Here is a 23,935-nt window from a genome sequence, read left to right on the forward strand (position 1 = left end):
AGTTTTTAATAAGTATGTATATTCACATTAGGTAAAATAAATGTACATTTTTTGTACAAAGAACATTTGCAACAATACCTGAATACACGATTAACAAGAATCGACCCCTAAACATGTAGCGTCTTGTTGTAAGCGCTAGATGGCGCACTTTTCCCTTGTTATCGCTTTCGATTGAGGATTAAAGCTTGGAAATTGACATAAATCAGGTTTGTAAATAAATTTCTCATCCATGACGTGTTTATTTATTTACCTATAAACATTTTAGGACGCAATGCTAAGTTTGTACATGCGTTCAGCACAGATGAGAACATAATGGCGAGAGCTGAGGTTAGGTTTCGTTTCTCTGTTATGGACGGGGCTTACGAGGAATAAGGCGGTTTGATGCCAAGCCTATTACTGAGGACAACATCCGTGTTACTCTCTTATTGCACTGTCCTGCTGGAGCGTGTTTTTTTTTTGTTCAATATGCGGCTTTCTAATTCTGAGATCCGGGCTGTTGGTCTCGACTTCATAGAGTTTTTACACGAGACGCAAAGATTCAGTATTACTCAGAGGGATGAACTACAAGACATCTACCAAAGAGAGTTTAGGAACAGGTGAGACTTTGTGTTGTTGTGATCTCATGCTAATGAGGACATTAACATATGTGCAGGGCGTCTCTGTGAAAAATAACACATCATATAGCAGACCGAGAAAGTTTGTGAATATTCGAGAGAAAAAAAAATACTGAGAAATCTTTGAGAAAAAGTGAAAACGTTCACTGACAGCTAAACATCTGTAAGTGACAGGAAACTGAAGACTGGCTGAAAATCCTTCATTAAGTCTTCAGACAGGAAGTAAGGGGGTGAATACAGTATACTGATTTCTGACAGGTTTCACTTACCGCATTGTTGTTTGTTTTTATTCACAATGACCTTGGTGTGTTTACTTTACGTTCTGCACCCACAGTTGAGTAGCTTTGTATACTAACTAGCTCACATAGTGTTAAGCAAAAGCCTTTTAAAGTTAAAAAAAAAGCTGCCATTTTTGTAAAAATCCTGTATACAGAGTGACAAAAGACAGGAATGAGATAACTGTGTTATTAGGAATTAAAACAGAAACTGTAAAGTTATGACCTTTTATTGCTATATGGTCTGCCGTTCACACACTACACAAAGAAGCTAAATAAATAAATAAAAACTAAATAATAAAAATAATTTGGTTTATAATTCATTAACTATTATTAAATGCAGTATTTCATAATTTCATTAATTCATTTCATACATTGTCTGTCTTTATCATTATTCATGTATTTACACCGTGCTTGATGTGTAAAGGAATGACATACATCTGTAAGGATAAGACATAACCTTAGTAATTATTCTCTACTGGACGCTAATAAAGGTTTTTTTTTTAACATTAAACGTTCCCTCTATGTCCATAGGCATGGTGCCAGAGATCCTAACTTCTCTTCATTGCTGTTCGTCCTCAGGAACAGTAACAAAGCGCGCGTCACCCGGGACAGACATGTGTACTTTAAAGATAATGTAAGACTGTCACCCTAGTCTACAATTAATAATTCATCACTTTAATAATTTACAAGTCACCCTTACTTCAAGTGGTTCATGTCTTTTTGGATTTGGCTTTGCTTTCTTTTAACCATATATAGCTGATGCAGTACACAGGGACGTGAAACAACATTTATTCAGGACCATGGTACTATATTGAGCACGGAGCTAATAACTTAAATAAGTGAAAGTGCATCTGTGCAAACAAAGTGAGGCAAAAGACAGTGCAAACAAACAATATAAAAGACTACAAGTCAATGCACAAAAGCAGTGCTTACCAGTGTACATACTGTATATTCTACAGTACATGTGCAGAAATGTAGGAATGAACACTTAATAGCAGCTATAAGAGGTATTGTAATAATGCAATTGCCTGAATGTTCAAGATAGCACGTGCAAAGCGCTAAAAACAGTGTGCAAACAGCATGTAGACATCATGTTGCATCATGTTTCAGCTAGAATGTAATAACATGACAGCAGTGCCCCTGTGTACAAATTGTGTCATTGTTTATGCAGGTGCGAGTGCTACAGGACCAATGGTGGAGACCTGAAGAGAGGCAGCCAAGTGCCAGCATTGCCAGTCGGAGGGCCTCAAGATCTCTACCATCTCAAAATGCTCAGGCAGCATCCTCTCCACCTCCTGGACCGGAGGAAGGCGTTAGAGCCAGAAGGAAGCTGGCTCAGGAGATCCTAAAAAAGCTCAGTAATGAGAGGTGAATACACACTCACACACATATACTCATTTTTTTCAACCATATCAAATCGAGTTTCTGGAGAAGACGATACTGGATGGAAATAATATTCTAATTTTAGTTTTGTGCTTTTTTTTAAACATGATATGAAAACATCTGTGTTTTAGTATGAGAAGAAAGGTGCTGATTTGAATTACAGTCAACTAAGACCATGGGTTAAATTTGAGGTTTAGGAGGTGAAGGAGCCTTCCTCTGTAATGTCAACAATGTGTGAATACAGTGTATTACATTATTAAAATCATTATCAACATTTGTGCCATGATATTATTCAAATGTCTATCAAAGTATAGGGCACAATTTGCCACGCATATAAACCAAATGTGACATCTTTTAGTATTAAAATCCAATTTTAGGCCAAAGTAAAGTTTATTATTTATTACATTTTAGATTGGGTTGATATTGATTCTTAACTGCTGATTAATATCTATTTCCACTTAAAATTGCCATTTTTCATGTATGTAACTTGTAACTGTTGGGTTTGCAATGTTTATTAAGTGTTTCTAGGTTGTTACCAGTTTATAGTTTTTATAGATACATACTTCAACCTTTAGCCTTTCACACATTTGACATCAAACGAATGTAGCTAGTTTCTTCATTTCAGATTTACATTTGTTTGCCTAGAAATTAGCTTCAAGCGTGCCACTGTTTTTATTCCAGTTGGAAAAAGGCCTGAACAAATTACAGAAGTCTCCTTTAAATCTATGTGAAACATTTGATAAGAACACCTGTAGCTTCACCGGAGCCACTGAACTATAATGCTGTTTTTTTATTTTCTCAGATCAGAGTTTGTGGCTGATAAACATGGAGTTCGGGTCAGCTCTGAAAGGGAGATTGTGGATGGGAGAATGCAGGTGTGTGTGGACAGTGCAGATGATTATGAGTGGAAGGTGTATGTTGAAAATACAGGGCAGCATGTTGTGGATTTCACTTACTACTCACCACTGCACTGGATACAATGCTTCAGGTTTGATGACTCCAAGAAAGTCACACGCAACAATCCCCTGAGCCTACTACCTGGTGAGAAAAAAAACATTTTCACTGTTGGATAAATTCAAACTCTAGATTACAATTCTGCCTGCATATGTTTGACTGTATTTGATGGGTTCAACAGGTGATAGGTATGAGGTCACTGTGAAGGTCCATTCAAAATATGTGGGTATATATCATGCAACTGTGGCCTTCGAGTTCAAGTTAAGCATGGAGCCAAGGCCATTCCACATTGTGCGCTTTATTGAAGCTGAGTTCAGCACACAGCTAGCTAAAGAGCTGGCACCCACTGAGCCCTACACACCCTTCAGACTCAGCAGAGAACAAACTGATGATTTCACTGTAGATGAGGGAGAACGACCTGACAAGTACGACACACACAGTACATTACAGTAGATTTCTGGCACATGCTAAGACTTTCAGGATTTAAGTTTCTATTTAGACAAATTTCTACACAGTAATGATGAACTGGTTTTCTGGACATTTTATTAAAAAAACCCACAACTTTTACTGCCTGTGCCACCTTTGTCGTTTATTGTAGCCTGGTCATACAGCGTCTTCAAATTGAGGTCCCTTTGTTGACATATAAATGCCCAGACTATGTTGATGACCTGATCAACTTTCTGAAAGCCTCAAGTTCTCACAAGCCCTTTCTGATGCAAAAGAAGTAAGTAAGCTATAGCATTCTTCAACCGCTTGCTATCAATAGTTATTGATCATCAGTCATTACATCAGTGCTGCTGAATTGTTCAGAGTTCATCTGTCAGACAACTCACAGGCTTATAATAATGTGTTTTTTCTGATTCCTTATTTCTGTAGTAACAGCTCATTCACAGGGACTTGTATGATGGATTTTTTTAACATTTATAATGACCACAGATTTTAGTCCATGGGAAAGTCTTCAGGACAGAAAACTTTCCATTATTTCTGTAGTAAGGCTGAATTTTTTTCTTATGTCATCAGCATCAAGACATAATGTATATAGCTGTAACATATACAGCAGGATCTAACTTATTTCACAGACATTGTACTACAAAAACTACAGTACAATGTTTTTTATTTAAGAAAAAACATTGAAATAGTTTGACATAGGAATAACTTGTCTTGGCAATCCTAAATTTATATACTGTCTGTATCTTTGTCCCCTGAGCATAAGGCAGACACTGGTCTAAAAGATCTCTATGTGCACTTGTTGCGATTCCTATTTTCATCACTGGGTGCAATGATAAGTTTGTGGAAGCTTAGTGGACAGTAGACATGAATATACACCATCTAGAAAGGCAACCTTGGTTTATATCTCTCAAATAATGATTTAAAATAATGTTGGTCACTTTAAATACAGCTAAAATAATAATGACATCTTTGTCATTATTATGTATGTATTATGTATTATGTATTATTTATTATGTATGGCATTATTATGTATGGCATTATGTATTATGTATGGCATTGAGAACGAGGACTTGAGAGCCCTTCATACAGCTCTAAACAAGTTGCCCTAGGAAATCAATTATGCTTTGCATTAGGCTTCATCACTCCACCTCATCATTGATTATTTTCATATTTATCAGCAGTGTTTCATTTCTATTATTGAGTTTAAATGCTGTTTGTAGGGAGCACAGTGGCTTAGTGGTTAGCACGTTTGCCTCACACCTCCAGGGTTGGGGGTTTGATTCCCGCCTCCGCCTTGTGTGTGTGGAGTTTGCATGTTCTCCTCGTGCCTCGGGGGTTACCTCCGGGTACTCCGGTTTCCTTCCCCGGTCCAAAGACATGCATGTTTGGTTGATTGGCACCTCTGAAAAAATTGTCCATAGTGTGTGATTGTGTGAGTGAATGAGAATGTGTGTGTGCCCTGCGATGGTTTGATACTCTGTCCAGGGTGTATCCTGCCTTGATGCCCAATGACGCCTGAGATGAGTGATGTCTGACGCCCGTGACCCGAGAATAGTTCGGATAAGCGGTAGAAAATGAATGTATGAATGAATGCTGTTTGTCTGTGTGGGTGAATGGTGGTTAGGTTTCGACTGGAGACTCCTCTGGATTTTTATAACTACACAGAGCGCTTCGAACTTCTCCTTAACCTAGAGGAACGTCAAATGGAGGTGGACATCAAGACATATGACAAGCATGATGTCACCATGCAGATTGACCGACAGAACAGAAGACTTTTGGTACTTGAGGTAAATGCAGTGCAATGTTTAAATTCATTACCAATACTATCTGCTAATGAGCCTTCTTTCCAATGTCATTTCCAGTTCTTTAAATATCTGACATGTGGCCATGCAACATGAATGAGAATGGTCAGATCAGAATCCACAAGACTTTTCTCCTGTGTGTGTGTGTGTGTGTGTGTGTGTATACAGTATCACTGTTGTCATTATCATCAAGTGTCAGCAGTGTGGCAAAAACACCAGTGCAGGACAGCAACAGAAATTATTCTATTTAGTAAAAGGTTGGGAAAATTAGTGATGAATTGTTATTTGGGGCAGAACAAGAAGGAACCTACCATCAAGTTCTGGGGACACTTGCATTGACTGTGAATGATCCAAAAACTGATTTTTGTTAAAAACCTGACCTGTGAAGAGTCTATCCTATAGTCTATTCTCACCTTAATTCTCATGTTTGTAGTTATTTTAGTGTTCTTCATATCTGTACTATCTGGTCTCCAGGTTCCAGGTGTTTCTGAAAATCGTCCATCTGTGTTAAGAGGAGATCATTTGCTGATGACTAAGTCTGATGACGTGAATTCACAGCGTATCACCAAATACAAAGGCTATGTGCACCGCGTGGAGCTCGACCGGCTCAAACTGGGTTTCTCACAGAGGTAAGGCTGCTCAGGCATGTAATTTGTGCTTTACCTAGCAACCGTCTTTCCCTTCCCATTTAACACTTGAGTAGTTAGTCTCAAGTTGTTTTATCATTTGTCATTGCAGAGTCTTTTGTACATTTGAGGCTTTAAATTTTAAGTCTTCTTTTTCTGGTTTCTCAGATTGTCAGTTTTGTGTTTAGTTCTTTGTATCTCCTCATTTTGATTAATAGATTTTTCAATATAATCCTTTTGAAGTGAACTACAAAGCAGGATTTCTGCAGAAAAACATCACAGCAACATTGGTTTATACCTGTATTAACATATTAACATATCTCCTCTCATACTGAAGCCAAGGAAGGTGAATAAATGTCCAGCCAGTGAATCTTACGCCATTGTTATCTTTACGCCTTTGTTATCAAGTCATGTTACACTTCATGAAGGGTCCTGTGAAAGTCACAGTAAGTTGTTTAGTAAGTTATTTCATGAGTGCAGTTTTTTCGAAGCAGGATACAGGTTTCGGTTGATATAGTTTATTGTTAATTCTGTGCACCTGAGCTAAAAACTAATAGGAATTGCTGTGTCAAAGGACTTAATATATAAACGTTCTACAGGTTTTTGTTTATACAGTATGTTCAATTCACAGAATGGGACACATTGATCAACTTTCTAGTAAAGTTGCTTGTAAATTCTGGAGTAGACCAAACAACACAAATTATTTCCACCAAATTTACAAAAGCTCCAGAAACACTGAATTTCTTTGTACTCACATGTTGCACAATATGTACACGTGTAAGGTAAAGAATGCCAATCACCCGTAAATGACCAGACACACGCATGGCACAGGGGAGTTAGACTGGTGACGCCAACAAAAGTCCAACAAATCTTATTCTTCAAACTTAACTTACTAATCAGTTTCAGTTGTGACAAACAAAACCTTTTATACTCACTGCAGCAAATCCTCCTTTTATACAATAGAGGATGCGCTTAAACAAATAGCCAATTTGTCTTAATATAATTTGTTATGGATTCATGATGGCTTAAATTTGTTCTTTTTAATTTGATTTTTTTTTACTTAATATTAATCAATTAATTCATATTAATATTTGTATTCATTAATATTTTTAGTTAATATTAATATTAATTAATAATAAAGTCCATTTATACGAAAGATCTTGTTTTCACAAATCTTAACAGCATAATCTGTATAAATATATAAAACTACAGAAGCTGACTGCAAATTATTTAATTATTTAATTTTTCAATCTACTGATAAAGGTTTACATAAGTTAGGGTATTTGTACAGACATTTACACACATTCAGAAGCAGGAGGAGGATACAAAAGTACAAATGTTTTTTTTTTTAAATATTATTCTGAAATTATGGAATTTCTGTGAATATCAGATTTATTGTATAAATGCTAATCCTACAAAAGATTTATAACTAAATCCATTTCCTTTATTTATAAATGGGACTAATCCAAAAAATGCCCTGGGAAAATGGGACCCAGTATTTTAGTCATAACAAATGGCTTGCAAATGTGATAAAGAGAGAAAAAAGTGATAACTGGTGTCTGTGATGTCTCACAGTTGTAAGGCATCTGGAAAAAAGTCAGTGGGATTTTGAATGCAAGTTGTTATTTTCTTTGTTATGCTAATATGATTTTTGGAGAGGATTAAAAAGCATTTTGGAAAATCTATCAGTGCTGTGCTGATTTCAACATCTTTTTTGTCATCCACAACCAGTCTCTTGGGTTATTATTCATCACTGCCAATATTCTGTTACTACAAATAGAAGTAACACTGTACTCAGATTTCATAAAATCAGCATGGTTTAAAAAAGATATTGCATAAGGAAATGAAATCTACAGAACAAAGTGGAATTTTTCTTGTTATCATTTTCCAGGGTTCAGTGGCTAGATGGTAGATATCACCTTAATGCCCTCCTTTATGGAAAAACTTAAAAATTGCATTCACTGCTTTGTGTAAATGCATTATGTAAGGTGTTTACTAAAGTAATGTCTCCTAGCTATATACTGTACCTGTGTTTATGTGAAAATAGGTTTATGTGAAAATAAGTGTGTCTAATGTTTAGTACGGATTTGTAGGTTCTTGGCCAGTTTCATAGACAACATGAAGTTTCATGTAGAGTTCACTGTTAACCGGCTCCCAGTGAGACTCCAGCATCGCGCCGTGCAGCTAGCTGTCCAACACCACCTTCAAGATGTGCTGTTCCCTAAAGAATCAAATGTCGCATCCCAAACACCACTACCATCACTGAGGTCAGTGTTACGTCAGTTGAGAAAGTCAGTGAATTTCTGCTGTGCATTTACACTCTGTGTGTACATATGTTCCATAGTAATAGGTATCTTCAGGCAAGTCCTCATTATATAAGCACCCATATTTAGTTGATTGTTGGAGTATGTAGAGAATTACTTGTAATTAGGGTTGCAAAGGGGTGGAAAGTTTCCGGTAAATTTCCGGAAACTTTCCACGGGAACTTTACGGGAATTTATGGAAATTTATGGGAATTTATGGAAATTTACATTAATTTATGGGAATTTATGGGAATTATTTGGAAATATAAGGAAATGTATATAAACTATATCATATACAAACATAAATAAACATTTTGTTTGGTCATAAGCAGACATGCATGCAAGGTAATACAAATTTTTAAAAATGACGTCTTGACTGATTTAATTGTAAGTAGAACTTCAATTGATTATTTCATTTATTAACACAAAAGCATAATAAACATTATTATGCTTGTAATAAACATAATAAACTTAATAATTGTAATAAAGATATTTCCCTATGATTGCTGTAAAATCCTTCTTGCCCTTCTAAAGAAGTCCCAATCAAAATGTAAAATGAAGCATTTTATTCTCAAGCTTATTAGGTTTCTGCTTCTGTGGTAGTCAAAGCCTGAAAAATGGAGGTGATCCCCCCCTTAAGTGATATATGGAGGATTTTTTTTTTAAATTTCAGGGGATTGTGAGTGTGTGTGGAGGGTCATCAAAAAATCTGTGCATGTGGTAACACTCCTAATTTACTGCTTATTAAGAGTTAGTAAGGTAGTTATTAAGTTTAGGTATTGGGTACAATTAAGAATGTAGAATAAGGTAATGCAGAATAAGGCATTAATACATGCTTAATAAGTACTAATAAATAGCCAATATTCTATTAATATTCATGCTAATAAGCAACTAGTTAAATTACCCTAAAATAAAGTGTTACTGTGCATGTTATGGAAGAATGCACATACATGCAGGGGGTTTGGCCTCAATGGCCCTCCAGTAAGCAGTGTGCTGTGTGCAGGTGACCGAGGAATACAGGGTACAAATTCAACTTAATTTGCATTAAATCTTGTTCTTTTAAACAAAATTATGCTGCAAGATTTTTTTTAACTACATTTAAGTTCCTTGTTATAGGCAACTCTGCATTTTTTTAAATTTCCAGTTTAATTCCATATATTCCTGTTACTTCCCATATATTCCAGTTAATTCCCATATATTCTCGTTAATTCCCATATATTCCTTATTTTGCAACCCTACTTGTAATACACCATCAGTAGAAAAATAGTAAAATCTGATGTACTGTTGTCTCTTTCTAATTAGCCTGTTTGACAGAAAGCTGCAGGAAAACGATGAGCAATACACTGCAGTGCGTAACATTGTAGCTGGTGTGTCTAAGCCTGCACCGTACCTGGTGTTTGGACCTCCTGGTACAGGAAAAACAGTTACTATGGTAGAAGCCATTAAACAGGTGGGATAGATTTTAACATATGCTTAAACCACATGCCATGTACACAAAAGTTTTATGGGCATCATGCACTTGTGTTTTGTCTCTCTCTCAAAGAAACACTAATCATATGAATATGATGTCATCCTCTGCCAGGTAGAGAAGTGTTTGCCAGATGTGCATATCCTGGCATGTGCTCCTTCTAACAGCGCTGCAGATCAGTTGTGCGAGAAATTGCTGGAACACGTTGACACTCACAAAGTATACCGAATGTACGCCAGCAGTCGGAACCCCGACCAGGTGCCCCTCAGTCTGAAGGTTAGTGAATGTTGTTTTTTGTTAAATATATCTGTATTTATTCAAATCTAAATATGTAAAATATAAATATATTTTGAGAACTTTAGCTGGCTTTCTGCAAACATCATATAAATTAATAGAGGGAGAAGAAGGGAGTTGAACAATTGTGGCCGTCATAAAATCAGATTAGGTTTTGATTAAGTTGTTGGTTAGGCTCCATAAGGAAAGTAGACGTATGCATCATATGGGTAACAGTTTATGTTTAAATACCAGCTGTGACATAATTCAGGATCACACACACTGTGGCAAGGTGACAGTGAACAAATTTCTAATTCAAATACACAGTTGGAGATTTTATATAACAGAACTCATTATTCATTAGTGATTATATCGTCAACAATGTAGAGTCAAGAGCTGCTGAGCATCAACTGCAAACACCATAACTGATGTACCTCAGAAGAAAAGACTAAAGAGGCATCTTATGATCATAGGAATGACTTGTTTTGCATTAAAATGTGTCATTTTATTATTTTTATATTTTATTCTTTACATAGAAAATAATTGCAAAATAAACCACTAAATCTTTAAAGACAGTTTTCTCATTTTTCACTTTTGGAGATAAACAGACTTGAAGTAGAACCAGACAGACAAACTAGAACCTCGTGTTTATAGTCTATGAAAGAGAAGCATATTTTGGTTAAAGAAAACCTGTAATTTTTAAATAGAACATAATATCAAACTATAACCATGCAAATAATTTTTATTTTATGGCTTTTGCTTATTTTGAAAGAATGGTGCAACTTGTGTGTGTGTGTGTGTGTGTGTGTGTGTGTGTGTGTGTGTGTGTGTGTTAATCTCATGTACTGTATGTCTTCTGTTTGTGTAGGAAGCTAGTAATCTTAAAGGTGATGCTTTTGAGTTTCCACGTAAAGAAGAGTTGATGACATATAAGATTGTGGTCACGACTGTGGTTACAGCTGGCAGGTAAAAATGTCCTCACAATGATCATTGCTGTGGTTCATCATTAAAGTACACAGTGCTTGTTTAGGACAGTTATTAAGCATGCTTGTGTGCAGGCTGGTCACTGGTGGGGTGCCTTCCACTCATTTCACTCATATCTTTGTGGATGAAGCTGGCCATGCAGTGGAGTGTGAGACCATTATAGCTATTGCTGGTAAGAAACATACCAACTGATATACTGAAATGCTAGTTTCATGGTACTATGCTTGGTCTGTATGTGTTTATAAGGTACTACAGTTTGAATTGTGTGTTTTTACAGGTCTGCTGCATGCAGAGACAGGGATGCTTGTGCTGGCCGGAGATCCGAAGCAGTTGGGGCCTATTCTAAGGTCTCCAAATGCTATCAGATATGGACTGGGTGAGATGCTATTATTTATTCATTTTATACTCTCTCTCTATTTACCCAGTTTTATTCTAAGGTCTTTTTCTTATTTGAAGGTCTGTCACTTCTGGAAAGGCTGATGACTAAAAATTCACTCTATAAAAGAACAGAAACTGGATTCAACAGTAACTATGTCACCAAGTTACTGCGCAACTACAGGTCACATCCAGCATCCAGCTTGTCTGTATATCTCTTTAAGTCAGAAGTTACTTCTTTTGACTAAATTTGTTTTCTCCTCTGATGACATGCAGGTCTCACAGGGCAATCCTGAAAACACCTAATGAGATGTTTTATGATGGAGAGCTGCAGCCATGTGCAGATGAATACAGTACCAGCTTCTACTGCAACTGGGAACACCTTCCCAAAAAGGTAAGAAACAGACGTATATGACTTCAAATGCAAATAAATTATGATATTTTTATTTATTAATTTTTCATGACAGGACACAACAAAGTGTGGTGGAATGTGGTGGAAAATATTACCTTCTGAATTCAAATAAATAAATTAAACTCACAGAGTCACAGTTGACTCCAAAGATATTGGGCTTAACCTTGCCGGGGAGAAGAAATCAAATAAAGATGAAATGAATGATCTTAAATTCATTCATTCATTCATCTTCTACCGCTTATCCGAACTACCTCGGGTCACGGGGAGCCTGTGCCTATCTCAGGCGTCATTGGGCATCAAGGCAGGATACACCCTGGACGGAGTGCCAACCCATCGCAGGGCACACACACACACTCTCATTCACTCACGCAATCACACACTACGGACAATTTTCCAGAGATGCCAATCAACCTACCATGCATGTCTTTGGACCGGGGGAGGAAACCGGAGTACCCGGAGGAAACCCCCGAGGCACGGGGAGAACATGCAAACTCCACACACACAAGGCGGAGGCGGGAATCGAACCCCAACCCTGGAGGTGTGAGGCAAACGTGCTAACCACTAAGCCACCGTGCCCCCTGATCTTAAATTATTATTTTTAAATAAAAATTTAACATTTAAAAAAAGAAAAAGAAAATTTCAAAATACTAGGACATCCCACATCCCACAACTTCACATCCCACATCCCACAACATCACATCCCACAACATCACATCCCACATCCCACATCACATCCCACCATCCCACAACTTCACATCCTACATCCCACAACTTCATATGCCACAACCACAACTTCACATCCCACAACCACAACTTCACATCCCACAGCAACAACTTCACATCCCACAGCAACAACTTCACATCCCACATCCCACAACTTCACATCCCACATCCCACAACTTCACATCCCACATCCCACAACTTCACATCCCACAGCAACAACTTCACATCCCACAACCCACAACTTCACATCCCACAGCAACAACTTCACATCCCACAACCCACAACTTCACATCCCACAGCAACAACTTCACATCCCACAACCCACAACTTCACATCCCACAGCAACAACTTCACATCCCACAACCCACAACTTCACATCCCACATCCCACAACTTCACATCACACACTTGTCTTCAATACATCTTCATGGAGTCGGCCTCCCTCTATGCCTTAAATCAGGCCTTCAAGGACATCTTCCTACTTTCTCAAAAAGGTCTAAATAACAAGAAGCAGATATCTGATTACCCATAAATATTGTGACTACAGAGGATATGAAGGATTACAAAATGATAATGAAGAAATAACTAAGGGGTAAATAATTGACTCATTAGAAAGGGCACTTTGTATGTATTTATTTGTCCGTGCTTTCTCAATATCAGTTGTTTTATTTGTTTGTCAGGGGTTCCCTCTGATTTTTCATGGTGTATCAGGGAAGGATGAGCGTGAGTCAAATAGTCCATCTTTCTTCAACACCAGTGAGATCACCGTCGTCGTTGACTACCTGAAGAAACTGCTGCTGACACAGGGCAAGAAATGCATTGCCCGGATCTCACCCAAAGACATTGGTATCATAACCCCCTACAGGAAACAGGTAGGGACAAACAATCACCAGTCAGGAGAGAGAGAGAGGGAGAGAGACAGCGAGAGAGACAGGGAGAGAGAGAGAGACTGCGAGAGAGACAGAAAGAGAGACAGTGAGAGAGAGACAGAAAGAGAGAGACAGAGAGAGAAAGAGACAGGGAGAGAGTGAGACAGAGAGAGAAAGAGACAGAAAGAGAGAGACAGAGAGAGAGACAGACAGAGAGAGACAGAGACAGACATTCACATCTGGTATTTACTTTTGTCTTGGGTTAGCAGTTCACAAGCAGACAGCAGTAAATATATAGATGTGTACCGAGGGCAAACAGACACAAATTAAAATCTCTTATAACACTTTTTAAGGTAGTCAGTCAAGTAACAGTTGTAGTGCAAATGTTAACGTGTCCTCGTGCGTCACTGAGCATCAGAATGATTTCTTAATTGGGATCGAAGTGACGGTAAATTCAAAATTCTCGGCTTATCACTTGGCACATTAACTAACAAGTATCTATATATGATAATGAATAATAATGTTCTGAATAATTGTGAGTAGTAGGTGATAATCAGTTGAGTTTCTTTTACTATATTACTAACAATACAAAAAAAACATGAAAGACATAACAGTGGTGTAAACTGAAATGTAGGAATATTGATTACATTCTGATGTTTTTCAGAATGTTGAGCATGGGATATTTTTTAGGCATTTATCAATTTGTTTAATTGTAAAAGATAAGAGAAGTTTTATGCACAATTTCTGTTATTGATTTATTGGAGTAAGGTTTAACACGAGGGAAGAGGGGTGTTATATTTGGGTGTGTTTATTACACAGCCGTATTCTGACGAGCCTTTTCAGAAGTAGATGGAGCTTGAACTGCTGCATCAAAGTTTAGCGTAGATAGAGTTGAGACTGAGTTCAAGGCCATCCAGACCACTCACAGACGTGCTGTTACCTTGAGAAGTCTGATACTGAGCTTTGAGGAGGTTCACAATGCATTGGAGCACATTAAGTAAAGATTGGATGTCATCCAGTTGAACACGGGTTAAAGTTAAAAACGGGGAACAAAAAGGATGCATAAAGTAACAATAAATTGAAATAAATTAACAGAAGGAAGAATAGTGGCGCTGAGAAATTTACCCATGTTGTCTTCCAAATCAGAATGAGCCTGTTTGACAAAAGCAAGCTGGAAAAACGACAGCAATAGGGACCAGAAATGCCATTTGAAAATAAAAATGTCAAAAAGTAAAATATAATTTTGTCTTGAAAAGTCCCAAATTTCTAAAGAGGAAAACAGATGGGGCATTTCAGCTGAAGGGTTTTGATTTAAGTCATCATATAAAAGAGAAATAATAAGAAATATAAGGCCAGTGCTTGGACGCAGTGGTTCGTGGGTTTGAAGAATGTTCTTCATAAGCATCTCATACTGTAACTTATCCTTAGTGCTGACTACAATAAACCTCATCTCTGCATTCACCCAGTCTAAAGATTTGGCTTTTTCTTTATTGTAGTTTAGTATGCTCATTCGACTGAGCTAGTCTGGACAATGTGGTGATTGAATTCATTTTTAGAAGATGGTTTCTTTTCTTTTATGTTTTTTATCACACTGAGCCAGAGAGCATACTCACTCCTTTCACTGTAAATGTATTTGTGTGTATTTATGTGTTGGGTCACAGGTGGAGAAATTGCGGAAGGCCATCCTAAAATGTGATAGAGAGCTGAAAGTCTTCCAGGACATTGAACACCTGAAGGTATGACTGAGAGTAGTTCATTTCTGTTTGCTGTGAACATGGTATGGCCTTCAGTACTCCCACATTACTGGCCTTCAGTAATCCCACATTACTTCTCCGTCACAACACTATAAAAGATCCAGTTTGGGAATCCATGTTTATGTGTGTGCTGCAGGTGGGATCAGTGGAGGAGTTTCAAGGCCAAGAGAGGAGGGTGATCATTGTGTCGACTGTCCGCAGCAACAGTGAATATCTTACATTGGACTCGATTTTCAACATCGGTTTCCTTAAAAACGAAAAGGTATCTCAGACAGGAACACACATTAAACCACAATTACACACTCACAAAGTCTCAAAATAAAACTTATAACTTCTCTCCCGGTCTTTGTCTCTGTCTCTGTCTCTCTCTTTCTCTCTGTTTCTCTGTTTCTCTCTCTCTCTCTCTCTCTCTCTCTCTCTCTCTCTCTCTCTCTCTCTCTCTCTCTCTCTGTCTGTCTGTCTGTCTCTGTCTCTGGCTCTATCTCTCAGAGGTTCAATGTAGCTGTGACCCGAGCCAGAGCTCTGCTCATCATTGTGGGAAACCCTGTCATACTCAGCACTGATACGTCCTGGTCTAAGTATGAGCTATCAATACACATAATTACTAACCTGAAGAACTTTGACATTCCTTTAATGATGCATTTAAATAAATTAATAAAACTTACAGAAGAGCGGGGGCACAGTGGCTTAGTGGTTAGCACGTTCGCCTCACACCTCCAGGGTTGGGGGTTCGATTCCCGCCTCCACCTTGTGTGTGTGGAGTTTGCATGTTCTCCCCGTGCCTTGGGGGTTTCCTCCGGGTACTCCGGTTTCCTCCCCCGGTCCAAAGACATGCATGGTAGGTTGATTGGCATCTCTGGAAAATTGTCCCTAGTGTGTGAGTGAATCAGAGTGTGTGTGTGACCTGCGATGGGTTGGCACTCCGTCCAGGGTGTATCCTGCCTGAGATAGGAACAGGCTCCCCGTGACCCGAGGTAGTTCGGATAAGCGGTAGAAAATGAGTGAGTGAGAACTTACAGAAGAGCATATAAGTATTTACAAAAAAAAGCAAACGCTTTCCTATAGGATCAATTTTACAACGAGAAGAATGAAAGACTTTCTAAAGTTAGGAAAATGTAATCAATCTGATTATTAAATATTAATAAAAGTATGAAATAAGGCGATTCCACATCAGGAATTTATAATATTTTATATCCTTTTTAATTTTGTGCCCCCAGTAATGTTTTGTCTTTGATATTTAACTACAATTTGAAATCATAAATTCTATAATTTTGCTTTGTACAGGAATATTTTATTTCCCACTTAAACCCCGGAACTACACAAAACCAAAATGGCTAACTAAGAATAGGTGGAACAACTCCAGCAACACAAACATAGAGAAAGTGTGGATTGAAGCTTTAAACACACAGCAAAATAAAAAAACACATGTATCTCAGTGTCTCAGCACCAAGGTTACACAATGTCTTTGCAAACTGTTTTTTGAAGATAAACTCTGTACCATTCAACATTCCTGTACCCTAATCACATCTCCGTGTGTGTTTTATTCTGTAAAACTACATGTGTTTTACCTCAAGAGCATTTTAGATCAGTTTTAAATGTGAATCCTGAATGTAGTTTTGTAGTAAGGTGTTGACAAGGCACACATGCTTAGGTAGAAGAATTTTGTGTATTAATTTATTCATACTGAGAGTGTGTGTGTGTCTGTGTGTTTGTGTGTGTGTGTTAAGGTTTATCGATTACTGCACTGAAGAAGGAGGCTGCACTGGTTTCAAGCGCATCTCTGTAGAGGGCACAGAGGAAGTGGTGACTCGGCTCATGGCTCTCAGGATCCATACAGAGGCTGAAGGTCAGTACTGGACTGTTGATGGAATATCACATGAGCCTGAATCCATTCCTACTTTTCCTCTATACTGTAGAATCTACAGTGATCTACAGTAAACTAGATTGGAATTCATTCACAATGAACAATTTAAGAAGCAAACTATTTAAGAAATGCTTCATGTTTATTTTCTTTCTCTGTGTTTCTTATACCCCCTCTAGGGGAAACTGAGGAGAGTTCCGTCCAGCAGTACGAAAACCCCGAGTGGAGGAATGAACAGTAACCCTGAGAATCTCTCTCTCTATCTCTCTAACTCTTTTTCTCTATCTCTCTCTCTCTGTTTATGCTGTTGTCAGTTTCTCCAAACAACAGTCTTCATTGCATTTCAAATATGTTTTAAAAGATTTAGGGACTTGCACTATTCATTTCTATTCAATTTTAAGCAAAGAAAATTCCTTGATTTATTGATACATAACTTATGACCTGGTGCTTTGCTATGCTGAATGCGTCTATTCTGATAAATAATCAGTTGCCATAAAGTGCATCAGTTAGCCGTGTGCAGGAAAATTCCTTATCAGGGAAACCAGGACATTATGAACGAGCATAATGCCTCGTGCTTACAGTCATACAGCGTTTCTGTTCATTAAGATCATTCGTCTCAATCACCCCAAGCCCTAGCTGATGCTAGACTCGCTAGTTTACACATGAGACTTGCATTTTGCATCAAAGTGAACTAAAAGGTAAAAGTAGCTATTAGTTCACCAATGTAGTGTAAAGAAACAAACCACATCTGTGTATGTGTAATTTTCACATGTAATCTGACGGTGAGTTAATATGTAGAATCGATGTTGTCACATGCAAAACAGTAGAAGTAAACCATATTAAGTGGAATGTAAATTTAAAGTATAACACAGATTAAAGACTGCTAACTGTGAATGAGACAAAACAATACAACAAAAATGCAAAATACCTGCACACACGAATGTCTTATGTTGTATTAAAGATATTAAAGAAATGTTTACAGGGAGTGAAGAAGTCACAAATATTAAGTTCGCTTTCAAAATTATTTTTGCTGAAATTTTATGAAATCAAAATGCTGGTTTTTACTAATTTATTTTAAAATTTAATTGGTTTTCACAAATTTAATTCTTGCTCCTTGAATGTATCAAATTGCATTATTTATGAAATGACTTTATATAATATTAATATATTTATTAATAACAACCTTCAAAATAGATGCTTTATTTTGCTCATTGGAAAATGTCTTTTAAACGTGAGTAAATTAAGTTGCAAATTTTTGTATTTTTACACAAACAAACCTTTAAGAAATCAATAATGTCTGTCATCTCTCACACACACACACCCGTTGCCATTTGGTCAGCATGATTCATACAGAGTTGCATGAAATGTGCATGTTCTCCACTTTTAGTGTAGGTTCACACAAGCTGAACAGACAGAATCTATTATGAGTTAACAATAATTTAACATAATAAATCATTTAGAATTATCCAAACATGACTGAAATATTAAAATACTTGAAATTGGTTGAATTGTGGAGCCTTGATCTGCCATCAGTGCCATCAGTAAGACATTTTGTCATAAAGTTAGTGTAGGAATGAAAGCTGGAAATCTTAAGAAAGTATACATTATATAAAATCTATGCAGAGATTTTATTAATCGTGAATTTTTTTTTAATGTGTCTGAAATGCTTGAAGTACATTTTAAATTTATCTGGACATTGTATCTTTAAGAGCTGGAATCATTAATAAAGAATAATAAAATGTTTATTAGTTGTGTGAATTTGCTTGGACTAGTTTTAATATTGAAAAAGATGAATATAGATACATTTAGTTACTTAGATTAGAAATCATTTTCCACATAGTAATCACTGCTCCATTTCTCCCCATACACAGATTCTGGTTTTCAGTTTTCTCCTTAACTCTTTTTAACAAATGGAATTTCTGACTGTTTTGTTGAGTCACCCCAAATTTCATTCATTCATTAATTCATTTTCTACCAGTTATCCGAACTACCTCGGGTCACGGGGAGCCTGTGCCTATCTCAGGCGTCATTGGGCGTCAAGGCAGGATACACCCTGGACGGAGTGCCAACCCATCGCAGGGCACACACACACACTCATTCACTCACGCAATCACACACTAGGGACAATTTTCCAGAGATGCCAATCAACCTACCATGCATGTCTTTGGACCAGGGGAGGAAACCGGAGTACCCGGAGGAAACCCCCAAGGCACGGGGAGAACATGCAAACTCCACACACACAAGGCGGAGGTGGGAATCGAACCCCGACCCGGGAGGTGTGAGGCGAACGTGCTTAGACATAGCCGTCTAAAATGTGAAGATGTTATCTTCAACCGCTAGAATTCTGAGGAAAAAAACTGAAAAAATATCACCCTGAAAGCCAAGTGTCCTGACGAATTTTATATCAGACTCGCAGCCTTAAAATGTGTGTGTGTGTGTGCACTGGCGGTACTAGGATTTGTCTGTAACAGGGGCCATTAAGGGGCCACATGTTACATTCAGGGGCCAAGTACAGGGTACATTCAAGCACACAAAATAATTTATTCAGTACGGTGCAAATACATTTCGGCAGTCATTCCTTTTTCAAACACTTGAGTGCCGCCAATTGTTTGGGGGTGGAATTGCATCTGTGATCGTTGTGAAAAATTCTCCGGTTGCTCTTCTCGTCGACAATTGATGGAACGGGGGACAATCAGGGGCCAATCAGATTTCAGTGTGTATCATGTGTATTGATGAGGAGGCTGTCGTCCCCAAAGACCACATATACTTGGCATCTTTTCTTTTGAATGTCCGCAATCTTCATGAAGCAGAATTCAACCGGTAAATCTCTTGGTGGCTCAGGATCCTCATGTGGTTGATGCCTCTACTCACTAAAGGTCTGAAATCTTCATGAAGCTGAACACAGCTGGAGCTGGCACAATCTCTAGATGCCTCAGGTTGGGTGGAAAATGAAGGATCACATTGTTATTATGTAGACTATTAAATGTTAATCAGGTCTGAACAGGTCCCTGTGACTGATGGTGACTAATAAGGTTCTTTGGGGTTTTTAGAGGTCTGGAGTCTTACAGGAATGCAGATATGTAATATATATAAAAAAAAAAAAAAAAAATGACAATGCTGGAACTTTGAAGGTTCTGTGCTTTAAGTAATTAATGTAAAATGCAGCAGGTTGGGAGAAAAAACTTACTTCTTCCTTCACATCACATTATCAACATTTTCTTGGTAAAAGGTAATAGATGACTCACTTTATCACATCCGTCTCCTAATCCCGTGTGCCTTTGATTCGTTGCTCAGCTCTTTTCTGTGTCTTAATTAAAGCACGTTTGAAAACCTGCCAACTGATATTTTGTTCCTTTCACAAAGGCTTGATTATCCAAAACACAGAGTCTCACTCTACAGCCAGGAAAGGGTTTCATTTTTAAAATTATGCCTATTAACCCTGCTCGGTCAAGCAAACGATCTCCAATTAGTACATTCCAAAGAGAGAAGCTCATCCAGACCTGCACCTGTAAATCAGATTGAAAAAAAATTACATATATATATATATATATATATATATATATTACCTCTCCCCATCCTAAGCAGGTCCTCTGCAGAGCTTTGTACAAACTAAATTGTGGGAGCTCAGTGGTAAATTCAGCGCCACTTGGCGGTGGACTTTTGCACAGGTCATGAGTTCAAATTCCAGTGCTTGGGTCTTTAGCAAGGCCCTTAACCCTCAACTGCCCAAGTGTATAAAATGTTAGAAAGTCTGGATGCAGTGTCTTTGTTCTCCTCCACTTCTGAAAGTCCCCCAGTGCACTTAAGTCCCTCAATTCATTAACATAAATATATTTTCTAGTATATATACAGTAGTTTGTTTTTTCCACACAATCCCACACAGTAAACATTTCCACTATACTGTATATATATATATATATATAGTGGAAATGTTTACTGTGTGGGATTGTGTGGAAAAAACAAACTATATATACTAGAAAATATATTTATATGGATGGGGAGAGGTAAAATCCTCCAGTGATTAACAAGCTAAACTCACAGTATACATGTAGGTAGTGTGGGTATCAAATATCAATAGACAGAAGAAGACAAGTCGAGACCTCTCCTATGTCATCCTGATCCGTGGCCTTGTTTCCTTTAAATAACAAAAGGCAAATTCCTGAGCTAAAGAGATGTGGAGACATCTAGTGACTGAAAAGAGATTTTGAGTGATACATTAGTCTTAAGTGATAGACATTAGTTCATAAAGATTAAAAAAAAAATTATCTTAACTTAGCTTAAAAATTCCTAACTGGGAATCTTATAGTAATCTTAAAAGTAAAGTATTAAATATTGTATGCAACACATTTCTTCTCCCTCTTCACCTTTTGGCCATTTTCTCCTCTGTAAAACAAACCCATAAGGCTCTTAAAAAGTCCTCTTCTCTAAGACTCTAAGACTCCTAAGACTTTTTGACCTTATGAGCTCTTTTAAGGGTTAAGATGCTTTATGAATAACTTTTATCTTTAACATGATTTTCTCTTCAATTTTAAGGGTAAACGCCCACATTTCAAAGAATTTTCTTAGAATCATATCACTAACAATCTTTCTGAATACGGGCCCAGGCACTATAGTCAGCTCTTTAGTGTTTGCTCTTTAAACAGACCTTCTATATTTTTTGATGGAGGAAAAACTCTGAGACAATATAAAGAAAAAACTTGAGGAACCAGAATCAAACAACTTCTGGGTAACAATGGAGAGTGCACATTTTTTTTTTCCTTTTAAATTTATTGGCCACTTTTAATTATGCCTTAGGTTTTTGTTTATATTTGGTTAAGTCTAGCAATTGGTTCAGAATATGTTTTTTTAATCAAGCATACTCTTTTGTCACATACTCTTTACAGTACAGTAAAATTCTTTCTTCGCATATCAAAACTTTGGAGAAGCACAGAGTGAGCCATAATACAGCACCGCTAAAGCAGTGAGGTCTTGGAGCCTTGCTCAAGGGCCCAACAGTGGAATCTGTGGTGGCTTATAGGTCAACATGTTTGACTTGTACCTCATTGATGGGGGTTTGATTCCTGCCTCTGCGGAGTTTGGATCTTCTCCTCATGCTTTAGGTTTCCTCACCCAGTTCAAAGAGTGTGTGCAGTTGTTCATTATAATGGGTTGGCATCCTTTCCAGGGTTTTCATTGCCTTGTACCAGAGTCCTCTAATATAGACTCTAGCGTCCAAGTGATCCTGTGGCTGGATGGATTTACTCTACTTTCTTTTACGGTATTTTTTATTTATACCGCCCCTAGAGATTAAAATGCACCAATGAGATTTTCCCCACCACAGAGAAAATCTTTAATGAATTTTGAAGGCAGGGAATCTTTACCTGAAAGGTGTCAAATAGGTATGCATACATGTCTTCAAAAATCTTTCATACTTCATTTATATTACATATTTGCTTTCAACTAGCCTTTGAAAATGATGAGAGAAGAGCGGATTGAAATTAGTCTCATTGGTGGGTCGGGAAGTTGTCGCAAGGTTGCGATGAAAACAACCTTACTGGACACATGGCAAGAACATCACACACAACAATGCTGCCAAACTGGGAGACAACATTATTAGAGAAGAAGAGGAAGTTTTGTTAATAAAGTCTGAATTTCCCTTAGCAATCTATGCAGACTTTTAGAAGGACACTGTAGTTATACCATACAAGTCCACCTTATGCTAGCGTTTTTGGCAACTGCTGGAGAGATACCATTAACTAGGGTAAGAACTCACCTGGCAGTTAGACATTAGACAGTAGTGTGTTTAGGTATCGGTAATGCTGCTGTAAAGAGGTGTGTTTGAGGACGCATGATACCAGAGTAGTGTGTGGCAGGGTAAGATCTGAATCATCTGAAATAGACACTGCCTTTATTTAAATTAAACCCGAGATTAACATCGCAGTATATATTTGAACAGAATAACAAAGAGAGCTGCACAAGTCTGCCAGTCACTCTGCTTTTCTCTTACCTCTACTCTTTGTCGTCTCTATTATCTGCTCTCTCCAGTGACCTCAAGTCATACTGCAATGAACAACGTAACTGGATTTCTATTATTTGAACAAGTATTATTTCACTTGCCATTGCCTGGTGACACAGCAAACACACACACACACACACACAGTAAAGGATGATGCCTCCACTGTAATGCCAGTGATGAAAGGGCCAATAGGAGACAACCAAGATTATCACACCAAACATTTCAGACTGTTCACTAGTCGAAGCTTAACCTGTTTATTTATCAAGCTGAATATAAACAGATTTATTCATAAATAACTAATGAGAGCATTTACCCAAGAAAATTGTCCATGAAAATCCTGTAAGATTGGGAAAAAATGTTCGTATCCTACTCATGCTCCATGTTAATCATGTAGATTTGCCACCACAGATAATTAACCCTCCTGGTACCTCTAATATACTACTGACATATACTTTGTAGTCAAAACCATTTGGCTTTTCAGCTGCTGCTACTTTATAATAATACTGAATCATTTTTATTAATAAAGACATGAGCCTACATACACTTCTACCTCTGAGAACGTGTTTGTTTGCCATTTAGCGGTCATTTCAGACAAACTAGCTTTATGAACTTTGCCTTTTATGGAGATGTGTGAGAATCACCAGCTGTGGCAAACCCACAAATGGTAATTTATTCATTTATAGTTGATTGTCATTCAGCAACACAGACACAACTATGAAGCAAAACAGCATTTTATCATTTTTGTAAATTCAGGTGATTTTTTTTTGGTTGGCTTACACAAACCTTTACACTCAATTTGACTAAAACTTGAA

At 37.5% G+C, this 23,935-nt stretch overlaps 1 protein-coding gene across 1 annotated transcript; it reads left to right on the forward strand.

Moving 5' to 3' along the window:
- The first annotated feature begins 371 nt into the window (after positions 1–371).
- Positions 372–18,871, forward strand: mov10b.2 (Mov10 RNA helicase b, tandem duplicate 2). The gene is made up of 22 exons (XM_060880963.1): positions 372–596; positions 1,424–1,526; positions 2,064–2,260; positions 3,078–3,316; positions 3,411–3,654; positions 3,828–3,953; positions 5,304–5,466; positions 5,956–6,110; positions 8,201–8,374; positions 9,713–9,860; positions 9,993–10,154; positions 11,020–11,117; positions 11,210–11,307; positions 11,413–11,511; positions 11,592–11,694; positions 11,787–11,904; positions 13,325–13,516; positions 15,175–15,249; positions 15,404–15,529; positions 15,757–15,845; positions 16,995–17,113; positions 17,308–18,871. The coding sequence occupies exons 1-22, from the start codon at positions 382–384 to the stop codon at positions 17,367–17,369; spliced, it is 3,105 nt and encodes a 1,034-aa protein (XP_060736946.1). The 5' UTR covers positions 372–381; the 3' UTR covers positions 17,370–18,871.
- The last annotated feature ends 5,064 nt before the right edge of the window (positions 18,872–23,935 follow it).

Source organism: Tachysurus vachellii, chromosome 11, assembly GCF_030014155.1.
Source record: "Tachysurus vachellii isolate PV-2020 chromosome 11, HZAU_Pvac_v1, whole genome shotgun sequence".
Lineage (NCBI taxonomy): Eukaryota > Metazoa > Chordata > Actinopteri > Siluriformes > Bagridae > Tachysurus > Tachysurus vachellii.

Coding starts and splice junctions, on each gene's coding strand:
- mov10b.2 (XM_060880963.1), top strand. CDS start 382: ATGCCAAGCCTATTACTGAGGACAACATCCGTGTTACTCTCTTATTGC. Junction 2,261..3,077: donor AAAAAGCTCAGTAATGAGAG/GTGAATACACAC, acceptor TTATTTTCTCAG/ATCAGAGTTTGTGGCTGATA. Junction 8,375..9,712: donor ACACCACTACCATCACTGAG/GTCAGTGTTACG, acceptor CTTTCTAATTAG/CCTGTTTGACAGAAAGCTGC.